Source organism: Anolis sagrei, chromosome 3 (assembly GCF_037176765.1).
Source record: "Anolis sagrei isolate rAnoSag1 chromosome 3, rAnoSag1.mat, whole genome shotgun sequence".
Lineage (NCBI taxonomy): Eukaryota > Metazoa > Chordata > Lepidosauria > Squamata > Dactyloidae > Anolis > Anolis sagrei.
In genome coordinates, this window is record NC_090023.1 from 2,843,205 (window position 1) to 2,863,873 (window position 20,669).

General features: G+C 44.8%; 1 protein-coding gene across 1 annotated transcript in view; it reads right to left on the minus strand.

Moving 5' to 3' along the window:
• Nucleotides 1-20,669, minus strand: part of SLCO2B1 (solute carrier organic anion transporter family member 2B1) — a 149,380-nt gene that overhangs the window by 47,543 nt on the left and 81,168 nt on the right. Inside the window, exon 6 of the mRNA XM_067466410.1 lies at nucleotides 17,230-17,328. Within this exon, the coding sequence (XP_067322511.1) occupies nucleotides 17,230-17,328 (99 nt within the window). The remainder of the gene's footprint in view (nucleotides 1-17,229; nucleotides 17,329-20,669) is intronic.

Genomic DNA, 20,669 nt, shown 5'->3' on the forward strand with positions numbered 1-20,669 from the left:
GGGGGTCGGGACCCCTGGAGGGGTCGTGAGGGGGTGTCAGAGGGGTCACCAAAGACCACCAGAAAACAGTGTTTTCTGTTGGTCATGGAGGTTCTGTGTGGGAAGTTTGGCCCAATTCAGTCGTTGGTAGGGTTCAGAATTATTATTATTATTTATTATTAACTTTATTTGTACCCCGCTAGCATCTCCCGAAGGACTCGATGCGGCTTACACAGGCCGAAGCCTCAAAACACAATACAATAGAGAACATAACACAACAATAGCAAAGCAAATCAAAACAATAAGCAAAATAATGACAATGGCAGTACATCATGACATTATTAAAACTGGTTCGGCCGGCGCAATGGGGTACAAGGGTTAAAAGTGCTGAAATGGCAGGAGGCACGTCGGATTAAAAGTGCGGTGTGCAGCGACGATTAGTTATGCTAAGGTGCTACTAGGACTTGGGGTGGGGATTCCTAGTCTGAGAAGGCACAACGGAACAGCCAAGTTTTTAAATTCCTTCTGAAAACGGCTAGAGTAGGGGCCTGTCTGAGATCTTTTGGGAGGGCGTTCCAAAGTCGGGGGGCCGCCACAGAAAAGGCCCTGTCCCGTGTCCCCACCAAGCGCGCTTGCGACGTGGGTGGGATCACGAGCAGGGCCTCCCCAGATGACCGAAGCGAGCGTGTGGGTTCGTAGATGGTGATGCGGTCACGCAGGTAGGGTGGTCCCAAACCGTTCAGGGCTTTGTAGGTGAGCACCTGCACCTTGAATTGGGCTCGGAAAATAAATGGCAGCCAATGGAGCTCCTTAAACAGAGGGGTAGACCTCTCTTGATAATGAGCCCCGGTTAGCATCCTGGCTGCTGCCCGCTGGACCAATTGAAGTTTCCGAGCCGTCTTCAAGGGCAGCCCCACGTAGAGCGCATTGCAGTAATCCATTCCAGAGGTGACCAAGGCGTGGACCACCCCGGCCAGATCAGCCTTCACGAGGTATGGTCGCAGTTGGCGCACAAGTCTCAGTTGCGCAAAGGCCCTCCCGGATACCGCCGACTACAATCAAAGAATGCTCTTTGATTGTAGGTGAACTATAAATCCCAGCAACTACAACTCCCAAATGTCAAGGTCAATTTTTCCCAAACTCCACTAGTGTTTACATTTGGGCATATTGGGAATTCATGCCAAGTTTGGTCCAGATCCATCATTGTTTGAGTACACAGTGCTCTCTGGATGTAGGTGAACTACAACTCCCAAAACTCAAAGTCAATGCCCACCAAACCTTTCCAGTATTTTCTGTTGGTCATGGGAGTTCTGTGTGCCAAGTTTGGTTCAATTCCATTGTTGTGGAGTTCAGAATGTGCTTTGACTGTAGGTGAACTATATATCCCAGCAACTACAACTCCCACAGGACAAAATCAATACCCTCCCCCAATCCCACCGGAATTCAAATTTGGGTGTATTGGGTATTTGTGCCAAATTTGGTCCAGTGTATGAAAATACATCCTGCAGATCAGATATTTACATTATTATTCATAACAGCAGCAAAATGACAGTTATGAAGTAGCAATGAAGCTAATTTTATGGTTGGGGGTCACCATAACATGAGGAAGCGTATTAAGGGGTCGTGGCATTAGGAAGGTTGAGAACCACTGTTCTAGAGGCATTTCTCCTGACGTTTCGCCTGCATCTATGGCAAGCATCCTCAGAGGTGAGGTCCTCACCTCTGAGGATGCTTGCCATAGATGCAGGCGAAACGTCAGGAGAAATGCCTCTAGAACATGGCCATATAGCCTGAAAAGACCCACAAGAACTCAGTGATTCCGGCCATGAAAGCCTTCGACAATACATTAGTCCAGGGTAAAGTTCAGCAAAGTCCATGAAAACAAAGTCCACACTTCTCTAATATAATCCAGAAAACCAAGGCATGAGTATGTAGTCATAAAATCCAAGAATCAAAACAATGAAATAAGAAATACTTGAGCATGACTCTTCCTAGCTAGGCTTCCATGAAACAAGGATGAGAACTTAACTTGATTCCAAATGGTGCTTCGTCTGGATACATTTCCCTGACTTGGGACTTTTATCCCCTCGTTAGGCTATCCCAAGCACTCAGAAATTGTGAAATAAGAAATACTTAAGCATGAATCTTCCAAGCTAGCCTTCCACGAAACAAGGACGAGAACTTAACTTGATTCCAAATGGTGCTTCGCCTGGCTACATTTCCCTGACTTGGGACTTTTATCCCCTCGTTAAGCTATCCCAAGCACTCAGAAATTGGTTTCGCTTTAACTGAGATTCCCTTATCTTTTTCTGTCAGAGTCTGGCAGAATGCCGAAGCCACTGTTCGGCTTGCCTGTTTTGAATAATCTCCTGCTGTCTATGTATTTGCTCATTAACTTCTGCAGGTGCTGAGTTGTTTTCAAGCCCCAAATCCTGGGAACTCTCCGGTAGCAATTCAGGGAGTACACCATCATCCCCACACCCTTCAGGGACATTCTCATGGGAAACTACACTTCGATCAGGGATCTCCTGTTCATTCTCTGCATCAATATAATTGACCAAACTCAGGCCTGTAGCGAAGGGGTTTTTTTAGGGGTTCAACCCCCCCCCCCCGAAGTGTTTCAGATTTTTTTTTAAAAAAAACTGGTTTACTCATGAATTTTAACTGGTTAATCAAATCCCCATGCTAAATCTATGAGATGCAAAAAATTAAGAGTCCCTCCAGAACTGCAAGCACTATCTCAGGCAAATATTGGCAATTTATTCACACTGTTTGGGACCCGCCTACCTGTGTGACCACATCTCTGTGTACGAACCCACACAATCTCTTCGTTCATCTGGAGAGGCCCTACTCACAATCCCATCTGCATCGCAAGCGCGATTGGTGGGGACGAGAGATAAGGCTTTCTCGGTGGTGGCCCCTTGACTCTGGAACTCTCTCCCTAAGGACATCAGGCAAGCCCCATCGCTGGCAATTTTTAGGAGGAGCTTGAAAATGTGGTTGTTCCAGTGTGCCTTCCCAGAATAAGGAAACTCCAAGCATTATGTTCCCAAATGCACTTTATCAGAGAGCCAGAATATCTGCATGCCCATCCCCCTCCAAACACCTACCCTTTTCACCTGGTCATGCCCAGCACTTTTTAATTTTAATTATTACATTTGGCCCTGCCACAGATTTTAATTGCGTCATGGTGTGTTATTAATGTTATTGCCTTGATTTTGAGTTATTTTGCTGTATTGTTGTTGTTTTTACTGTTGTATTTGGGCTCGGCCTCTTGTAAGCCGCACCGAGTCCTCCGGGAGATGTTAGCGGGGTACAAATAAAGAATTATTATTATTATTATTATTATTATTACTGTCATTGTGGGGTGTGTGTGTTGAATGTTCTCATTAAGGAGGCCAGACTTGGTGGAGGTGGTTGACAGGGGCGGAGCTGCAGGCTATGGAAGGCTGCTCTGACCCCTGCTCTGCTCTTTGCTTCAGCCTGAGCTAGGAGGCAGGTTTCAACGCCCCCCCGTGAAATTTTCAAACCCCCCCCCTGAAAATTTCAACCCCTCCCAAAAAATTTTTCTGGCTATGGCCCTGTGAAGAAGACCGTTTTAATCCCACCGCTGCCACCAATTGTGAAGGAGTGTGGTTGAACTTACTGCCACCTAATCTGTGAGGGAAGCCGGGCAATGATCAATATTAGCTTAGGAGCTATTTTATAAAGGGACTATTAATTACAGAAGGCTTTATTCATTTGATAGCGTAGCGTTTACAGTCCCTGGCTTGACTTTACTTCTTATGCAGGCTGTTTGTCTTGAGAGAAACTGTATCAGGCAAGGAAAACAGTAACAAGTTTATTTTAACAGGAGTATAACATGTTTAACTGTTTCTTCACAAGAGGCACAAATCTTGACTGGTTACATTAGTAAGGTTTCATGAGTAATCTCAGGCACAGACTTCAAGAGGTTTCTATAAGCAGATGTAACTCTTCTGGACAACTGTCCTAATAAAACAAATAAGCTAAAAGGCTTATTAACAGAATTGGCTCCCAGCCAAACCTTGATTCTTAACTCAGAATCAATAACCCCCTGTAGTTTTATCACTACTGGGTCCTTTTCTGTAACCCCTTTGGTCACCAATTAATTCCCTGAATCTCCACCCAGAGACTCAGTCTTCCCAGTAGCTCACCGGCTTACTGACTGACTTTTCAAAACCGCTGCCCCGTGAAGAGGCAGTTGGCTCTGCCCCTGTTGCTATGGCAACTCAGCTAACGCCAAACCACCATCTCCAACAAAACATAATCCTCCATACTTACCATCTATCAACCACTGTCTAAACAACACATAAACATGAGAATAAAAGTTACACATTGTCACAGGCCCTGACCAAACCATTGCCATCTTGAAACTCATTGACGTCACTCCTCACATCCAAAGCATCCTGATCCTGAAACACAATCACAGGCTGAGCTCCAAGAGGCTGTGTGGTTTGCACTGTCTCTGGGATTCAAGGAAAAGCTCTCGAGCAATGCTAAGGATTGAATCTGAGAGTGCTTCCAGGCAAAGCCAAGCCTCAATGGCTGAAATTTCCTCCATTGCACCAACGTGGGCTAAATCAGTGATTCCCAAAGTCTCGTCTTGCTTGAGACTTCAACTCCCAGAAGCCTCACTTGTCTAGATCTATGGTCAGGGATTTTGGGAATTGAAATCCAAACACTTGGAAGACTTTTGAAAACATTAGATGATCCTTAAAGTTCTTTCCAGTTCCACAATTCAAGAAGTTACAACTGTGGGATAAGTCTTATCTCCAATGGGCATTTAACCCTTCCCTAAAGCTGTATCTACAAAAAATGAATTATAGCGCATTAATTAGCTCCGGTCTTTCGGTTCCAGCTTCTCATGCGGGGACATGAGAAAAGCCTCCCACAGAATGGTAACACATCTGGGCGTCACATGGGCAACGTCAATTATCTCACACCAGAAGCAACTTGCAGTTTCTCGAGTTGCTTCTGAGACGATTTTTCAAAAAGTGCATTAACTGCCATGGCTCAATGCTAAGGAATATCAGGATTTGCAGTTTTCTGAGTTATTTACCTTTCTCTACCAGCAAACTCCAAATCCTGGGATGCCAAAGGATGGAGCCATGGCAATTAATGTATAATTCTGAAATATGGATGGATCCCATGTTTCGTCTCAGAGGTAACCATGAGCAGTTTCAGAAGTTTTCTTCGCCCTGTGAGAAAAACATGATATTTGCAATGTGGGACTTATTTTGTGGGAAGTTCACATTTGATTTTGCACAGAAAACAACATTTACTATGTGGAAAATAATATTTCAACACTGAAATGTTAGTTCCTGTGCAGTAAAAATCCCATTGGTGGCAAAAAAAGCCAATGGGATTTTGTCCTGCATCGATAGGAGCCTAGTGTCTAGATCTAGGGAAGTCATGCTCCCCATGCTCTATTCTGCTCTGGTTAGACCACACCTGGAATATTGTGTCCAATTCTGGGCACCACAATTCAAGAGAGATATTGACTCTAAGCTGGAATGTGTCCAGAGGAGAGCGACTAAAATGATAAAAGTTCTGGAGAACAAGCCCTATGAGGAGCAGCTTAAGGAGCTGGGCATGTTTAGCCTGAAGAAGAGAAGGCTGAGAGGAGACATGATAGCCATGTATAAATATGTGAGAGGAAGCCACAGGGAGGAGGAGGGAGCAAGCTTGTTTTCTGCTTCCTTGGAGACTAGGACGCGGAACAATGGCTTCAAACTACAAGAGAGGAGATTCCATCTGAACATGAGGAAGAACTTCCTGACTGTGAGAGCTGTTCAGCAGTGGAACTCTCTGCCCCAGAGTGTGGTGGAGGTTCCTTCTTTGGAGGTTTGAAGCAGAGGCTGGATGGCCATCTGTCTGGGGTGCTTTGAATGCAATATTCCTGCTTCTTGGCAGAATGGGGTTGGACTGGATGATGGCCCAGGAGGTCTCTTCCAACTCTAGGATTCTAGGATTCTATGAAAATGCACCTTGCTATGCACAGAACACCATTTTTTGGACAAGGCAAACACTTGTGTGAATGACACATTCAATAGATCACCAATTGCAGCTTTTTCTGTGCAGAAAAAAAGACATTTCTGTGTACATGAACAAGTATTTATTAGGCTTGGTTGATCCAAAAAAAATGGTTCAAAATTCGTTGGTGATACGATTCTAAAGTCACTTCTGATTTTTTTTTAAAAAATCAAAACTTTTCAAAACTTTTGAAACTTCCAAATCACTTCATTAATGGTAGACATGTATGCGCAGTAGGGAAAAAAAACAGCACTGGCACTGGGGAAACTTCAGGGGATTCTCCCTCCCTCATTTTTAGACCAATCCTGATGAAACTTGCCACAGTGGTAGAACACATGGACCACTGTTAGCTCACCAAAGTTCATAACCTTTGACTTCTCCATGGATTTTTGGTGAATTTTCAAATTTTTTTATTAAAAAAACATTTTTAATAATAAGGGAAATTGTTCCTGGTTTGAAAGTGTTATTTCCTGTTTCATTGGGTGGTCTTTACTTTGAAAATAGTTGTTCTACTCCAGAAAATTGTTTATGTGGCACAAATTGTGTTAAATTGGTGAAATCATAGTAGTAGACACCCCATCAAGGGACATCTAGACTGAACCCCTTCTTCTGGGCGGAAAGGCACCATCCAAACTCTCCTGAATTCCATTTGCTTCCTCTACTGAGTTGGAGTGGGCCATCAAAACACATCCACCCATTTATTCCTATTTACAGATGCAATCTATCATTTTATTTTATTATTACTTACTGACGTAAAGGGCTGGCTGGCTATGGCTGGCTACCCCAGGGCCTTGTTCATGGTAATCAGGCCAAAATGAAATGATTGGTTTTAAGCAGTTTATGTTCATAAAACAGGCACATAAAATCACTCTCAACAAAAGATTCCCCCCAGGCACCTCCAAGCCACTGAATGCTAATCAAGGTGATCAGCTGAAACATTCACATCTAGCCCCAGCAGACAAAAGTCCTTTGTCTCACCCTGGTCATTCCACAGATATATAAACCCATTTTTCCTACTTCCAACAGACCTCACTCCCTCTGAGGATGCTTGCCATAGATGCAGGCGAAACATCAGGAGAAAAATTGCCTCCAGAACATGGCCATATAGCCCGGAAAAACCTACAACAACCCAGTTTATGTTCTCTTAGTTTTGCAAAAGTTGCTTATTGCTTTGCTGCCTTCTTTAGACTCCTTTGTAGATTCAAACAGTTTATTTTATATTTAGACAAAAAATGCTACAGACAGCTATTTTGGGTCCTTCAGCCATTTTGGCTAATGAGCAGCAGGGCCGTGTGGGAAATATAGTTTAACAGAAGGGCTTTTTGCAGTCTTTACCATTGGGGGCCTGGCCTTCACAAACTACAACAATGACTGTGCTTGGCCATGCCCACCTCATCCCTCCCTTGCATCGCCGGGGAAGGGAAAGCATGAGATATCAAAACTGTTTAGACTTTACCAAAGTTGCTTAATGGTTGTGAAAATTAAAATAACCTTGGGAGACATCCAAACATAGAATCATAGAATCATAGAATCAAAGAGTTGGAAGAGACCTCCTGGGCCATCCAGTCCAACCCCATTCTGCCAAGAAGCAGGAATATTGCACTCAAATCACCCCTGACAGATGGCCATCCAGCCTCTGTTTAAAAGCTTCCAAAGAAGGAGCCTCCACCACACTCACTCTGGGGCAGAGAGTTCCACTGCTGAACGGCTCTCACAGTCAGGAAGTTCTTCCTAATGTTCAGATGGAATCTCCTCTCTTGTAGTTTGAAGCCATTGTTCCATTGCGTCCTAGTCTCCAGGGAAGAAGAAAGGAAGCTTGCTCCCTCCTCCTCCCTGTGGCTTCCTCTCACATATTTATACATGGCTATCATATCTCCTCTCAGCCTTCTCTTCTTCAGGCTAAACATTATGGAATATTTCTGGGAAAAGGGTAAGTGATTCAAATTCGGATCCCCCTCCCTTTCCTGCATGGTTCAAAACTGCTTCGAAAGTCAAAATTTGGACGTTTTTTACGACTTTTAGGCTCTTCCGAACAAATCTATCCAACCCTAGTATTTATATGTTCATAAAATACTTTCCATGCTAAAAACACTTTATTCTGTGCAGAAAAACCTCTTTTCAGCACAAAACAACCACAGGCAAATCTGACACACAATACGTTGTGAACTGCAAAGATATTTTGTCACAGTCCAAGATTCTTTTCGTTAGGGCTCCTCAGCATTTGAAAACTATATTTTCCAACCAGAAGGAAGTGAGTTCACTCATGGCTGAATTTTAATTTTGGAATCACCACTGATATATCAGATATATAGATATATAGAAAATAATATGTACTTAAAATACAAAAACCAAGTTGCAGCTAAACATAAAAAAAACCAAGATTATGGCAACAAGAATGATTGACAACTGGGAAATAGAGGGAGAAAACGTGGAGACCGTGACAGGGTTTGTATTTCTAGGCGCAAAGATGAGTGCAGACGCAGACTGAGGCCAGGAAATCAGAAGACGCTTCCTTCTTGGGAGGAGAGCAAGGTCCAGTCTCGATAAGATAGTGAAGAGTAGAGACATCAGACTGGCAACCAAGATCCATTGCCTAGTCCAAGCCATGGTCTTCCCTGTAGTCACCTACGGATGTGAGAGATGGACCTTAGGGAAGGCTGAGAGAAGGAAGAGAGATGCTTTTGAGCTGTGGTGTTGGAGGAAAGTGCTGAGAGTGCCTTGGACTGCGAGAAGATCCACCCAGTCCATCCTCCAGGAAATAAAGCCCGACTGCTCACTGGAGGGAAAGATACTAGAGACAAAGCTGAAGTACTTTGGCCACATCATGAGGAGACAGCAAAGCCTAGAGAAGGGAATGATGCTGGGGAAAGTGGAAGGCAAAAGGAAGAGGGGCCGACTAAGGGCAAGATGGATGGATGGCATCCTTGAAGTGACTGGACTGACCTTGAGGGAGCTGGGGGTGGTGACGGCCGACAGGGAGCTCTGGCGTGGGCTGGTCCATGAGGTCACGAAGAGTCGGAGACGACTGAATGAATGAACAACAACATACATATACAGAGAATAATATGTATGAGGAGAAACACACATCAAAATGCTTATGTATTATTATCGATGTACTTCCACATGACAGGGTGGCTAGGAGGAAATGTGTACATTGCCATGGATGGTGGGAAGAAAAATAAAACAAAGTGTCCACTGCTATGTGCCTACCAAAAGCATAAATGAGAGGCATTTTCCAAAAGCAAGCTCACGTCATAGTTGTATATGCTGCAAATCATACTAACAAGACAAATACAGGGTCTATTTGGATCAGGGAGAGTGAATGAATATTAGGTTCTTGTGGGTTTTTTCGGGCTATAGAGCCAGTTTCAAGAGGCATTTCTCCTGACGTTTCGCCTGCATCTATGGCAAGCATCCTCAGAGGTTGAGAAGGTCCTTCAACAACCTTCTCAACCTCTGAGGATGCTTGCCATAGATGCAGGCGAAACGTCAGGAGAAATGCTTCTAGAACATGGCTCTATAGCCCGAAAAAACCCACAAGAACCTAGTGATTCCAGCCATGAAAGCCTTCGACAATACATTGAATGAATATTCTTTTTTCTTTTAGGTGTAGACAGGCACTAAGTCAATAGGCAGAGCGTATGCAAGCTGCAGCAAGAAATCAATTAGGCCTTGCAATTGGAAGGAAGTCGATGCTTCAGTCGGAGACTTGCACAGAGCCCTTTCCTCTCAGTTGGAGATGAAGCAACCAAAAATGGGAGATTTGAACCCTTGCCACCTGCCTGGAGATGACCCATGAAGGGTGCACTTACACTGTAGAATTAATGCAGTTTGGCACCACTTTAAATGCTATGGCTCAGTGCAACAGAATTCTGGGAATTGTAGCATGGCAAAATCTTTAGCCTTCTCTGCCAAAGGGTTCTGGCGTTGTAGCCTGGTAAGCATTTGGATGAGCTTTCTGAGTGCTCAGAGGATGAGGAAGGGGATGATGGGTTACAACCTGTGATGTCTGAGGAGTTTGTGGAAGATAGGAGGGGCCTGGAGGGGGATGGTTTGGAATCTCCAAGCAGTTCCCAGCCAATGGGAGAAAGTGGTATTAGTTCCCATGATAATAGGCTAGAGTGGAATTCGGAGGAGAATGTGAGAGATGAAGGATTTTTCCAAATCGAGTCACCTTATAGAATCCTAGAGTTGGAAGAGACCTCATGGGCCATCCAGTCCAACCCCATTCTGCCAAGAAGCAGGAAAATTGCATTCAAAGCACCCCTGACAGATGGCCATCCAGCCTCTGTTGAAAAGCCTCCAAAGAGGGAGCCTCCACCACACTCTGGGGCAGAGAGTTCCACTTCTAAACAGCTCTCACAGTCAGGAAGTTCTTCCTAATGTTTGGATGGAATCTCCTCTCTTGTAGTTTGAAGCCATTGTTCCGCATCCTGGTCTCCAGGGCAGCAGAAAACAAGCTTACTCCCTCCTCCCTAGGACTTCCTCTCACATACTTATACATGGCTATCATGTCTTCTTTCAGCCATCTCTCTTGCAGGCTAAACATGCACAGCTCCTTAGCCGCTCCTCATAGGGCTTTTTCACCAGACCCTTGATCATTTTAGTCTTTCTCCTCTGGACACATTCCATCTTGTCAACCTCTCTTCAATTGTGGTGCCCAGAATTGGACACAGTGTCATTCCAGGTGTGGTCTAACCAAGGCAGAACAGAGCATGGGGAGCATGATTAGACTCCTATTGACACTAAACTCCTATTGACGCAGGCCAAAATCGCATTGGCTTTTTTTGCCGCCTCATGTTTAACTTGTTGTCCACGAGGACCCCCAAGATCTTTCTCACATATCCTGCTCTCAAGCCATGCGTCCCCCATTCTGTATCTCTGCATTTCATTTTTTCTGCCTAAGTGGAGTATCTTGCATTTGTCACTGTTGAACTTCATTTTGTTAGTTTTGGCCCATTTCTCTAATCTGTTAAGATAGTTTTGAATTCTGCTCCTGTCTTAGCTCTCTCTCCCATTTGGTCCCATCTACAAACTTGATGATCGTTCCTTCTCACCCTTCATCTAAGTCATGAATGAAGATCCCAAGCAGGGCCGGGCCCAGGAGGGAACCCTGCTGATGGCACTCTGCTCATCACTTCTTTCCAGGATAAAGAGCAGGAAGCCTTGAGGAGAATCACCCTTTGGTTTCTTCCGCTTAACCAATTCCAGGTCCACCTCACCGTAGTTTTGCCTAGCCCTCATTGGACTAGTTTCCTTGCCAGAAGGTCATGGGGGACCTTGTTGAAGGCCCTTGGAATTAGGAGGCAGAATGTAAAACAAAGGCAAACTCATTTTTCTCAGAGGCTTAGAGATAAGGAGAGAAAAAGCAGGTGCGTGCGAAGTGATGTCATGAGAGGGATTGAGGCCTTTTAAGTGGTTTCTGGGCTCTCAGGCCTCTAGTGGGAACAATGTTGTAAAAAGGGGAAACAGCTCTTGGTTTCTAGTCTGAAGTTCCTGGTTCCTGTATTTCAGGATTCTTGGTTTGATTCCTGTTTATGACTTCATGTTCTTGGAGGTTTTGTCTTTTCTGTGTTCCTGTTTTCATGTTTATGGATAAACCTTTTGAACAACATCTTGTTTGAGAATTATTTTGCTTTGTGTTAACTCAGGACTCTGTGGATTGCTTTCTGACATCTTGGTTCAAAAGCTGATGAACTCTTGATTTTGGGAATTACGTTTTGTACTTTTGCTGTTTCTTTTTTTTTTACTTGCCTTATTCCTACAGTTTGATGAGCTGGGGCCTTTGGGTCAGTCTTTTGTTTAGTATTCAGGGTAGCTATAAAGAAATATAGCTAGAATGCTGTGTGGAGCAGCACCCCGTTAGTCTGTTCATTTCCTAAGGAAGGCTAGTTCAGGTTTTTGGCTAGATTCCTAAGGGGGGATACTGTGGGAGTTACTTTCAGAGTTCATTTCCTGAAGTAATTTTCTGTGTTGAAACTTTAAGACTGGTAACCCAGAAGTTTTAAGATCTTTTCTCTATGTATGTCAGAACTTTACTGAAACCAATAAGCATTTGTACCTGAATTAGTCAAGCCTGTTCAATAAAAGTTCTTGTTATTTTTATCAACTTATACCAGCCTCAGTGTGAATACCTTTGTGGTCAAAGCATTATTCTAGCCAGCTTTTAACAGCCTCTAAGAAAACTAAAGTAACACAGAGTGTGTTACTGAATAATCTCTCAACATAAACTCAGCCTGTTTATTAGTAATATGGTGGCAGCTGAAATCCTTTAAAGAATCATTTCAAGTCTCTCAGTTCCAGTGGTTCCTAATTCATAACAGTTGGTTCAACAAGCATATTCCCTCTATATTTTGGTGAGCTAGTCTGGTGTGGTGGTGTCATCGTTAATTTTTGGCGAAGCAGCGAGTGGTTGGGATTATTTATATATATATTTCCCCATCAAAAAATTTTAATTTAAAAATATTTCTCTCTCAAATACTCGGCATGCTGCATTCATTATATGAGGAAAGGCGAAGGCCTTGTAAAACCACAATTCCCATGATTCCGTTGCACTGAGCCAAGGAAGCTAAAATGATGTCCAACTGCATTCATCCTACAGTGCGAATGCACCTGAGGGCTACAAAGAAATAATGCTCACAAAGCAAACAATGTTCTGCGGAGAAACAGCTCTGGGAATGTGTTGTGGTTCAGCGTGATTCTGGGCCTGAGATGATGTTCTCTGTTGATGAGGATGATGGGATTCAGATTCCTGGCTCTTTTTCTGTGCCTCAGATTCCTGGGCCTGCTCCTGGGTCTTTTTCTGAGGCTCCCACAGACAGTGCAGAGTCAACAAAGCGGTTCTCAGAAGAAAGGAATGCCAACGAATTAGATAGTGAACAGGCGGAGAGGCCTTTGCCTTCCCACGCTGATAGTGAAAGTACAGAAAGCCTTGATAGTGACCTGACCCGGCAAGAATGGCTTGATTTGCGGGTCAGGAGGAGTTCACGCCTAGCTAACAGACGAGAAGCCAGCTCGGGGAAAGGTCATCGCAATGCTTTCATGTTGGTGAGAGCGTGATGTTTTCATGTTAGCAAAAGGTATTTAGGCTTCTTGTGAATGAAGGGAAAGTGTCAGTTCAATGTAGCTTTTTAGCCTGGAAGCTTCATGGAATATCCTTGGTTTGGAAGCAGCACGCTTTGGGGTTTTGCATCATGATTCTTGGAGCTAGTGTTTCACTGTTTGTACCATGGATTCTGTTTTGACCTCTGCTTAAAGGATTGTGTGTTTTGCTTTTACCTGAAGATTTTTGGAACTGTATTCTGCATTTAACCTAACTCTTTGGAACTTTGCATTGCTTATGTTTTATTTTGACTTGGATTTTTTCCTCAATAAACTATAATCCTACAACTCTTGTGTAGTGGTGTTTGGGAGCAAGGCGAAGCTTACTCTGAGTTGCAACAGAATTGTCCCCAATTGCTTTATGGGAGATTTATTTATTTGTCGTGTCAGGACAACCAGTCATATTATATTACATTTCTAACAGAACAAAGCAAACAAACAGACAGAATACACAATTTGTGAGTTTGGTAGTTGATTAAATGTCCTTTGACCAGTATCTGGGCCCTTGGAGTGCTTGTGGCGTTGCTGCAAGAAGGTCCTCCATTGTGCATGTGGCTGGGTTCAGGTTGCATTGCAGCAGGTGGTCAGTGGTTTGCTCCTCTCCGTACTCGCATGTCAAGGATTCCACTTTGTAGCTCCATTTTTGAAGGTTGGCTCTGCATCTCGTGGTGCCAGAGTGCAGTCTGTTCAGCGCCTTCCAAGTCGCCGCGTCTTCTGTATGCCCAGGGGGGAGTCTCTCATTTGGTATCAGCCATTGGTTGACGTTCTGGGTTTGCGCCTGCCACTTTTGGACTCTCGCTTGCTGAGGTGTTCCGGCGAGTGTCTCTGTAGATCTTAGAAAACTATTTCTAGATTTAAGTCATTGACGTGCTGGCTGATACCCAAACAAGGGATGAGCTGGAGATGTCTCTGCCTCGGTCCTTTCACTGTTGGCTGCTACTTCCCGGCGGATGTCAGGTGGTGCAATACCGGCTAAGCAGTGTAATTTATGGGAGATAAGAGCCATTGAACTTAATGGACTCTCCTTCTGATCAAATGGATATAGAGTTGTCATCCCAGATTATTCATCTCCTCCCTGTCCGACCTTGAAACCTTGGCATTTATTTTTAAATAGAACAGAGGTAAAGGTTTCAAAGGCATCCAAGTCTTTGGATATTCCCCCTTTGGCCCATATCTCAGGACTTAAAGTAATGGAATGACACATGATAACTGTATTTGTTCCCTACTCAACATGCCTGAAAGCCAGAGAATTAAAACGACTTTCCAAAGTGAGTGAGATGGCTTGATGGACGATCGCTTCCGTTTTACTGCAGCTGCAAAGCATATTCAGTATCGTATTTCCCTATTAACTTGCAATACTGGAGCCTGACTTGATTAGGTAGTTTAGGGGTCTGGAATGGCTCAGCAAAATTGGAAAGCTTCTCTAGGAATGATATGCTCAGCGAAAGTCTTTAGTGACTCCCAGGTAGAGATTATAAGTAACGCATTAGAAGCGGCGCAGCTCCCTGTAGCATCTGAGAGAAACGAAGGGATGAAAAAGGCATATGCTCCTGAATGGGGAAGTCATTATCCCATTAGTTTTAATGAGCAGCATCTTCAAGCTGGCTCATTAAATCACGGTTTAAGGGCTGCTTTAGGGGCATCCCAACAGCAACGTTGAGGTTTCAGGCTTTGCCTTATTGCTCCGACTTGCCTCCTGGGCCCAAAATGCAAAACTATTGGAAAAGTAATGGCCAATGCAAGTCATTAGGCCTCAATAATACGGCAAATCTACACTGCAGAATTATAACCTACGAGGGTTGAATGAAAAGTAATGCCTCCACCTTCATAACTCCTCAGTAGATGGCAGTACTGGTATGCAGGAGGTACTGGCTTGTTCAGTAGACTCTCCTCTACAGTTCCATTTTGGCAGGAAGCCTTAGCATTGAATGGTTGTGTTGTTAAAGTGCGAAGTATGGAACCCTGTGCAGACGGTCCGTCAATGCGACTTAAGCAACGTATGTTGCAGGTACTGGCTTGTTCAGTAGACTCTCCTCTACAGTTCCATTTTGGCAGGAAGCCTTCGCATTGAATGGTTGTGTTGTTAAAGTGCGAAGTATGGAACCCTGCATAGACGGTCAGTCAATGCGACTTAAGCAACGTATGCAGGAGGTACTGACTTGTTCAGTAGACTCTCCTCTACAGTTCCATTTTGGCAGGAAGCCTTAGCATTGAACAGTTGTGTTGTTAAAGTGCGAAGTATGGAACCCTGCGCAGACAGTCAGTCAATGCGACTTAAGCAACGTATGTGGCAGGTACTGACTTGTTCAGTAGACTTTCCTCTACAGTTCCATTTTGGCTGGAAGCCTTAGCATTGAATGGTTGTGTTGTTAAAGTGCGAAGTATGGAACCCTGGGCAGACGGTCTGTCAATGTGACTTAAGCAATGTATGTGGCAGGTACTGGCTTGTTCAGTAGACTCTCCTCTACAGTTCCATTTTGCCAGGAAGCCTTAGCATTGAATGGTTGTGTTCTTAAAGTGTGAAGTATGGAACCTTGCGTATATGATCAGTCAATGTGTCTTAAGCAACGTATGTGGCAGGTACTGGCTTGTTCAGTAGACTCCCCTCTACAGTTCCATTTTGGCAGGAAGCCTTAGCATTGAACAGTTGTGTTGTTAAAGTGCAAAGTATGGAACCCTGCGCAGACGGTCAGTCAATGCGACTTAAGCCATGTATGTGGCAGGTACTGGCTTGTTCAGTAGACTCTCCTCTACAGTTCCATTTTGGCAGGAAGCCTTAGCATTGAATGGTTGTGTTGTTAAAGTGCGAAGTATGGAACCCTGCGCAGACGGTCGGTCAATGCGTCTTAAGCAACATATGTGGCAGGTACTGGCTTGTTCAGTAGACTTTCCTCTACAGTTCCATTTTGGCAGGAAGCTTTAGCATTGAATGGTTGTGTTGTTAAAGTGCGAAGTATGGAATCCTGCACAGATGGTCAGTCAATGTTGTGGTTCAACAGTCTCCTGAGCAGCCTGAGCAGCCTGATGGGTTTCAGTTTTCTCAGCCACAGTTTTCTCAGCCTGCAGTAGAGTTGGAGAAGCGGTTCTCACAGGACAGGAATGCAGCTGATGAGGATGAGGCTCAGGTGCTGCTTCAAAGGGATAACGAAACTGTGAGAAGGAGCTCGCAGATCGCTGCCAAGTTAGGTCAGCAACGGGTCAAGAGAGCAGTGGGAAAGTAGATTGTTTTGATGTGTAAAAGTATTTAGGGCTTTCACTGGCGATTCACAGCTGTCAGTTTCAACGTGGCTTTATGCTAGCAGCTTCATGATCCTGCATTGGGAGACAGGAGGCTTGGAGCCTAGGTTTCCTCGTGCTGCTTTTGGACTAAGTTGCTTGGCACAGGGTCTGTGCTTCCTGCTTCATGACTCTTGCTTATCCTGATTTTCTCTTAAGGATTTCTGGAACTGTACCATGCATTTTACTGAACTTTGGAGCTTTGTATTGACTTAACCTTTGCCTTCTTTTGGAAACCTTACAATAAACCATAATTCTTACAGCCGTGGTCTGGTGGTGTTCGAGAGCAAGGTGAAGCTTAATCTGAGGTGCAACAGTCAAAGCGACTTAAGCAACGTATGTGGAAGGTACTGGCTTGTTCAGTAGACTCTCCTCTACAGTTCCATTCTGGCAGGAAGCTTTAGCATTGAATGGTTGTGTTGTTAAAGTGTGAAGTACGGAACCATGCCCAGACAGTCGGTCAATGCGACTTAAGCAACGTGGAGTCACTGAATTCCTGACAGCAGAAGGTGTCACTTCAACACATTTAAACTTACTCGCCCAACGATGCACAGTTCTCACACCAACACAATCACCACAAACATCTTGCATTCTCTGATGGATCTCCCACAATTCCTAACAGCCTACCGGCTGGAGGGCCAGAGTTTGCCCTTGCCTGCTCTACAAGCTCTGTCCCTGGTTTGTGTACAAGTCTCCCTGCCATGCCTGCAAGCATCTCTTGCAGATTGAAATCATTACCCAGCACAGTGCTAACAAACAGGAATTCTTGCCCAGGTCTTGTCCCACAAACGTCCCCCTGTTAAAGCTGTGTGAACTCACCTGCAGAGAACTTGTCAATGTCAACGTAGAAGCGTAACATGATCGAGCCCAAAATGAACGCGATGGCGGGACCCATGGTAGTCGTAGCAAAGAGGATTCCTGGAAAAAGAAAACAAAATGTTGCAGACGGGACCAAATGGGGAGGGAGAGCCAAGACTCCAGAAGACAGGAGCAGAGTCTTTAGAAGCTTGGAAGGTGTAACAAAGTCCTTTATTATTGCTTAAGTCTTCAACAAACAATCAAATACTTCTCAGATCTTCAACAAGTCAACCAAATGCTTCAAGGCTTTGAATCATCTGGTGGCTTTCTTAATCTTGTCCAGAAGGGACAGGCAACTGGCTTCGTGAATTGTTTCTTTTCTTTGAGAGGAAAACCCTTTTTAACCCCTCCTTGGGCAATCTACTTTCTAAACTCTGCTGGTGTGGGCTCTACTCCTGGCTCCAAACTGCATCTTGGGTCCCGAGTAGACCTACCTTACTTACTTAGGCAATCCCTCGTTGGACGAGTAAAATGGTCTTCTTTGATGGCTATTTTTGTGGGTTTGTAGGTGGCTGTGGAGCCCTCTTCTTGACCCGCATCTTCTCCCACAGTGAAGGCATTGGTTTCCAAGTGGAAGGCGGTCCCGGTCGGGGTTGGCTTGACGCGCCTTCCTCCTGGCACGTTTCTCTCTTTCACCCTCCACTCGTGCCTCCTCGAATTCTGCAGCACTGCTGGTCACAGCTGACCTCCAGCTGGAGCGGTCAAGGACCAGGGCTTCCTAGTTCCCAGTGTCTATGCCAGAGTTTTTAAGGTTGGCTTTGAGCCCATCTTTCAATCTCTTTTCCTGTCCACCAACATTACGTTTTCCGTTCTTGAATTTGAAGTAGAGCAACTGCTTTGGGAGACGGTAGTTGGGCGTTCGGACAACGTGGCCGGTCCAGCGGAGTTGATGGCAGAGGACCATCGCTTCAATGCTGGTGGTCTTTGCTTCTTCCAGCACGCTGACGTTTGTCCGCTTGTCTTCCCAAGAGATTTGCAGGATTTTCCGGAGGCAGCGCTGATGGAATCGTTCCAGGAGTTGCATGTGACGTCTGTAGACAGTCCACGTTTCGCAGGCATAGAGCAGGGTTGGGAGGGGAATAGCTTTATAGACAAGCCCCTTGGTCTCCCTACGGATATCCCGGTCCTCAAACACTCTCTGCTTCATTCGGGAAAATGCTGCACTCGCAGAGCTCAGGCGGTGTTGTATTTCGGTGTCGATGTTGACTTTGGTGGAGAGGTGGCTGCCAAGGTAGCGGAAAGGGTCAACATTTTCTAATGTTACACCATTAAGTTATATCTCTGGCATTGGGGAGGGGTTGGCTGGTGTCTGCTGGAACAGTCACCTATCAGTCTACCAGTCTACCAGTAGATTCTCCAAATTGAGTCCTTTGGAACTGTTTTCCCCCGGAATTTCCCCCGGATGCTGTGAGAAATGAAGCTTCTCTGCAGGTTGAGTTAATCCACGTCCTGTAGCTAAGCTTTCCAATGCAAGACTGACCTAAAATGGCTCCCTCTCCTCCCAGAGCCCTGGGGAAAGGGGCGGAACCAAAACTTAACAATGATTGATGGATCATAGGCCCTATAATTGCAAGCCAAGGGAAAGCCACCTTATTGCAAAATGCATGGAATTTTGGAATGCATGCAAACACTCAAAGAAAGAAAAGGAAGTTGGAGCTTTGGGTACAGCCGTACCAGCGCACTGATATTTGCAGTAAATTTGGTTTGCATTTATGGTTGTTCTTGCTTTGAATGCCTTCAAAAAGATTCCATTTTCCGGCAGCGCAGGGGGTGTGTCTACACTGTAGAATGAATGCAATTTCACAACACTGAAACTGTCATGGCCCAATGCGATGGAATCCTGGGAGATAAAGGGACGGTCGGTCACCCATGTGTCCCCCTCTCAGTGTGATAAGTTACTCAGCCAGGAAGTGAACGGATCCATTGTACAATGGTGGCCAGAAATGTTCAACCAAAAGGTTGACTTCATTCCTTGTAAGGCAGTGTTTCTCATCCTGTGGGTCGGGTCCCTTGGGGGGGGGGGGTCGCAAAGGGGTGTCCGAGGGGTCGCCAAAGACCGTAGGTGAACTCTAAATCCCAGCAACCACAACTCCCAAATGTCAAGGTCTATTTTCCCCAAACTCCACCAGAGTTCATATTTGGACATATTGAATGTTCGTGCCAAGTTTGGTCCAGATTCATCATTGTTTGAGTCCACAGTGATCTCTGGATGTAGATGAACTACAACTCCCAAACTCAAGGTCGATGCCCACCAAACCGTTGTAGCAATTTCTGTTGGTCGTGGGAGTTCTGTGAGGCCAAGTCTGGTTCAATTGCATTATTGGTGTTCAGAATGCTGCTTGATTGTAGGCGAACTATAAATCCCAGCAACTACAACTCCCAAATGTCAAGGTCTATTATCCCCAAACTCCACCAGAGTTCATATTTCAACATATTGAGTGTTCGTGCCCACATCAATAATTGTTTGAGTCCACAGTGTGCTCTGAATGCAGGTGAACTACAACTCCCAAACTCAAGGTCGATGCCCACCAAACCGTTGTAGCAATTTCTGTTGGTCGTGGGAGTTCTGTGAGGCCAAGTCTGGTTCAATTGCATTATTGGTGTTCAGAATGCTGCTTGATTGTAGGCGAACTATAAATCCCAGCAACTACAACTCCCAAATGTCAAGGTCTATTATCCCCAAACTCCACCAGAGTTCATATTTCAACATATTGAGTGTTCGTGCCCACATCAATAATTGTTTGAGTCCACAGTGTGCTCTGAATGCAGGTGAACTACAACTCCCAAAATCAAGGTCGATGCCCACCAAACCGTTGTAGCATTTTCTGTTGGTCATGAAAGTTCTGTGTAGCCAAGTCTGGTTCAATTCCATCATTGGTGGAGTTCAAAATGGTGTTTGATTGCAGACGAACTATAAATCCCAGCAACTACAACTCCCAAATGACAACATCAATCTCCCCTAACCCTACCAGTATTGAAATTTGGGCCTATCAGGTTGTTGTTGTTGTTGTTCATTCGTTCAGTCATCTCTGACTCTTCGTGACCTCATGGACCAGCCCACGCCAGAGCTCCCTGTCGGCTGTCACCACCCCCAGCTCCTTCAAGGTCAGTCCAGTCACTTCAAGGATGCCATCCATCCATCTTGCCCTCTTCCTTTTGCCTTCCACTTTCCCCAGCATAATTGTCTTCTCTAGGCTTTGCTGTCTCCTCATGATGTGCCTATCGGGTATTTGTGCCAAATTTGGTCTAGTGAATGAAAATACACCCTGCATATCAGATATTTACATAACGATTCATAACAGGAGCAAAATGACAGTGATGAATTAGCAACAAAAATAATGCTATGGTTGGGGTTCATCACAACAGGAGAAACTATATTAAGGGGTCACAGCATTAGGTAG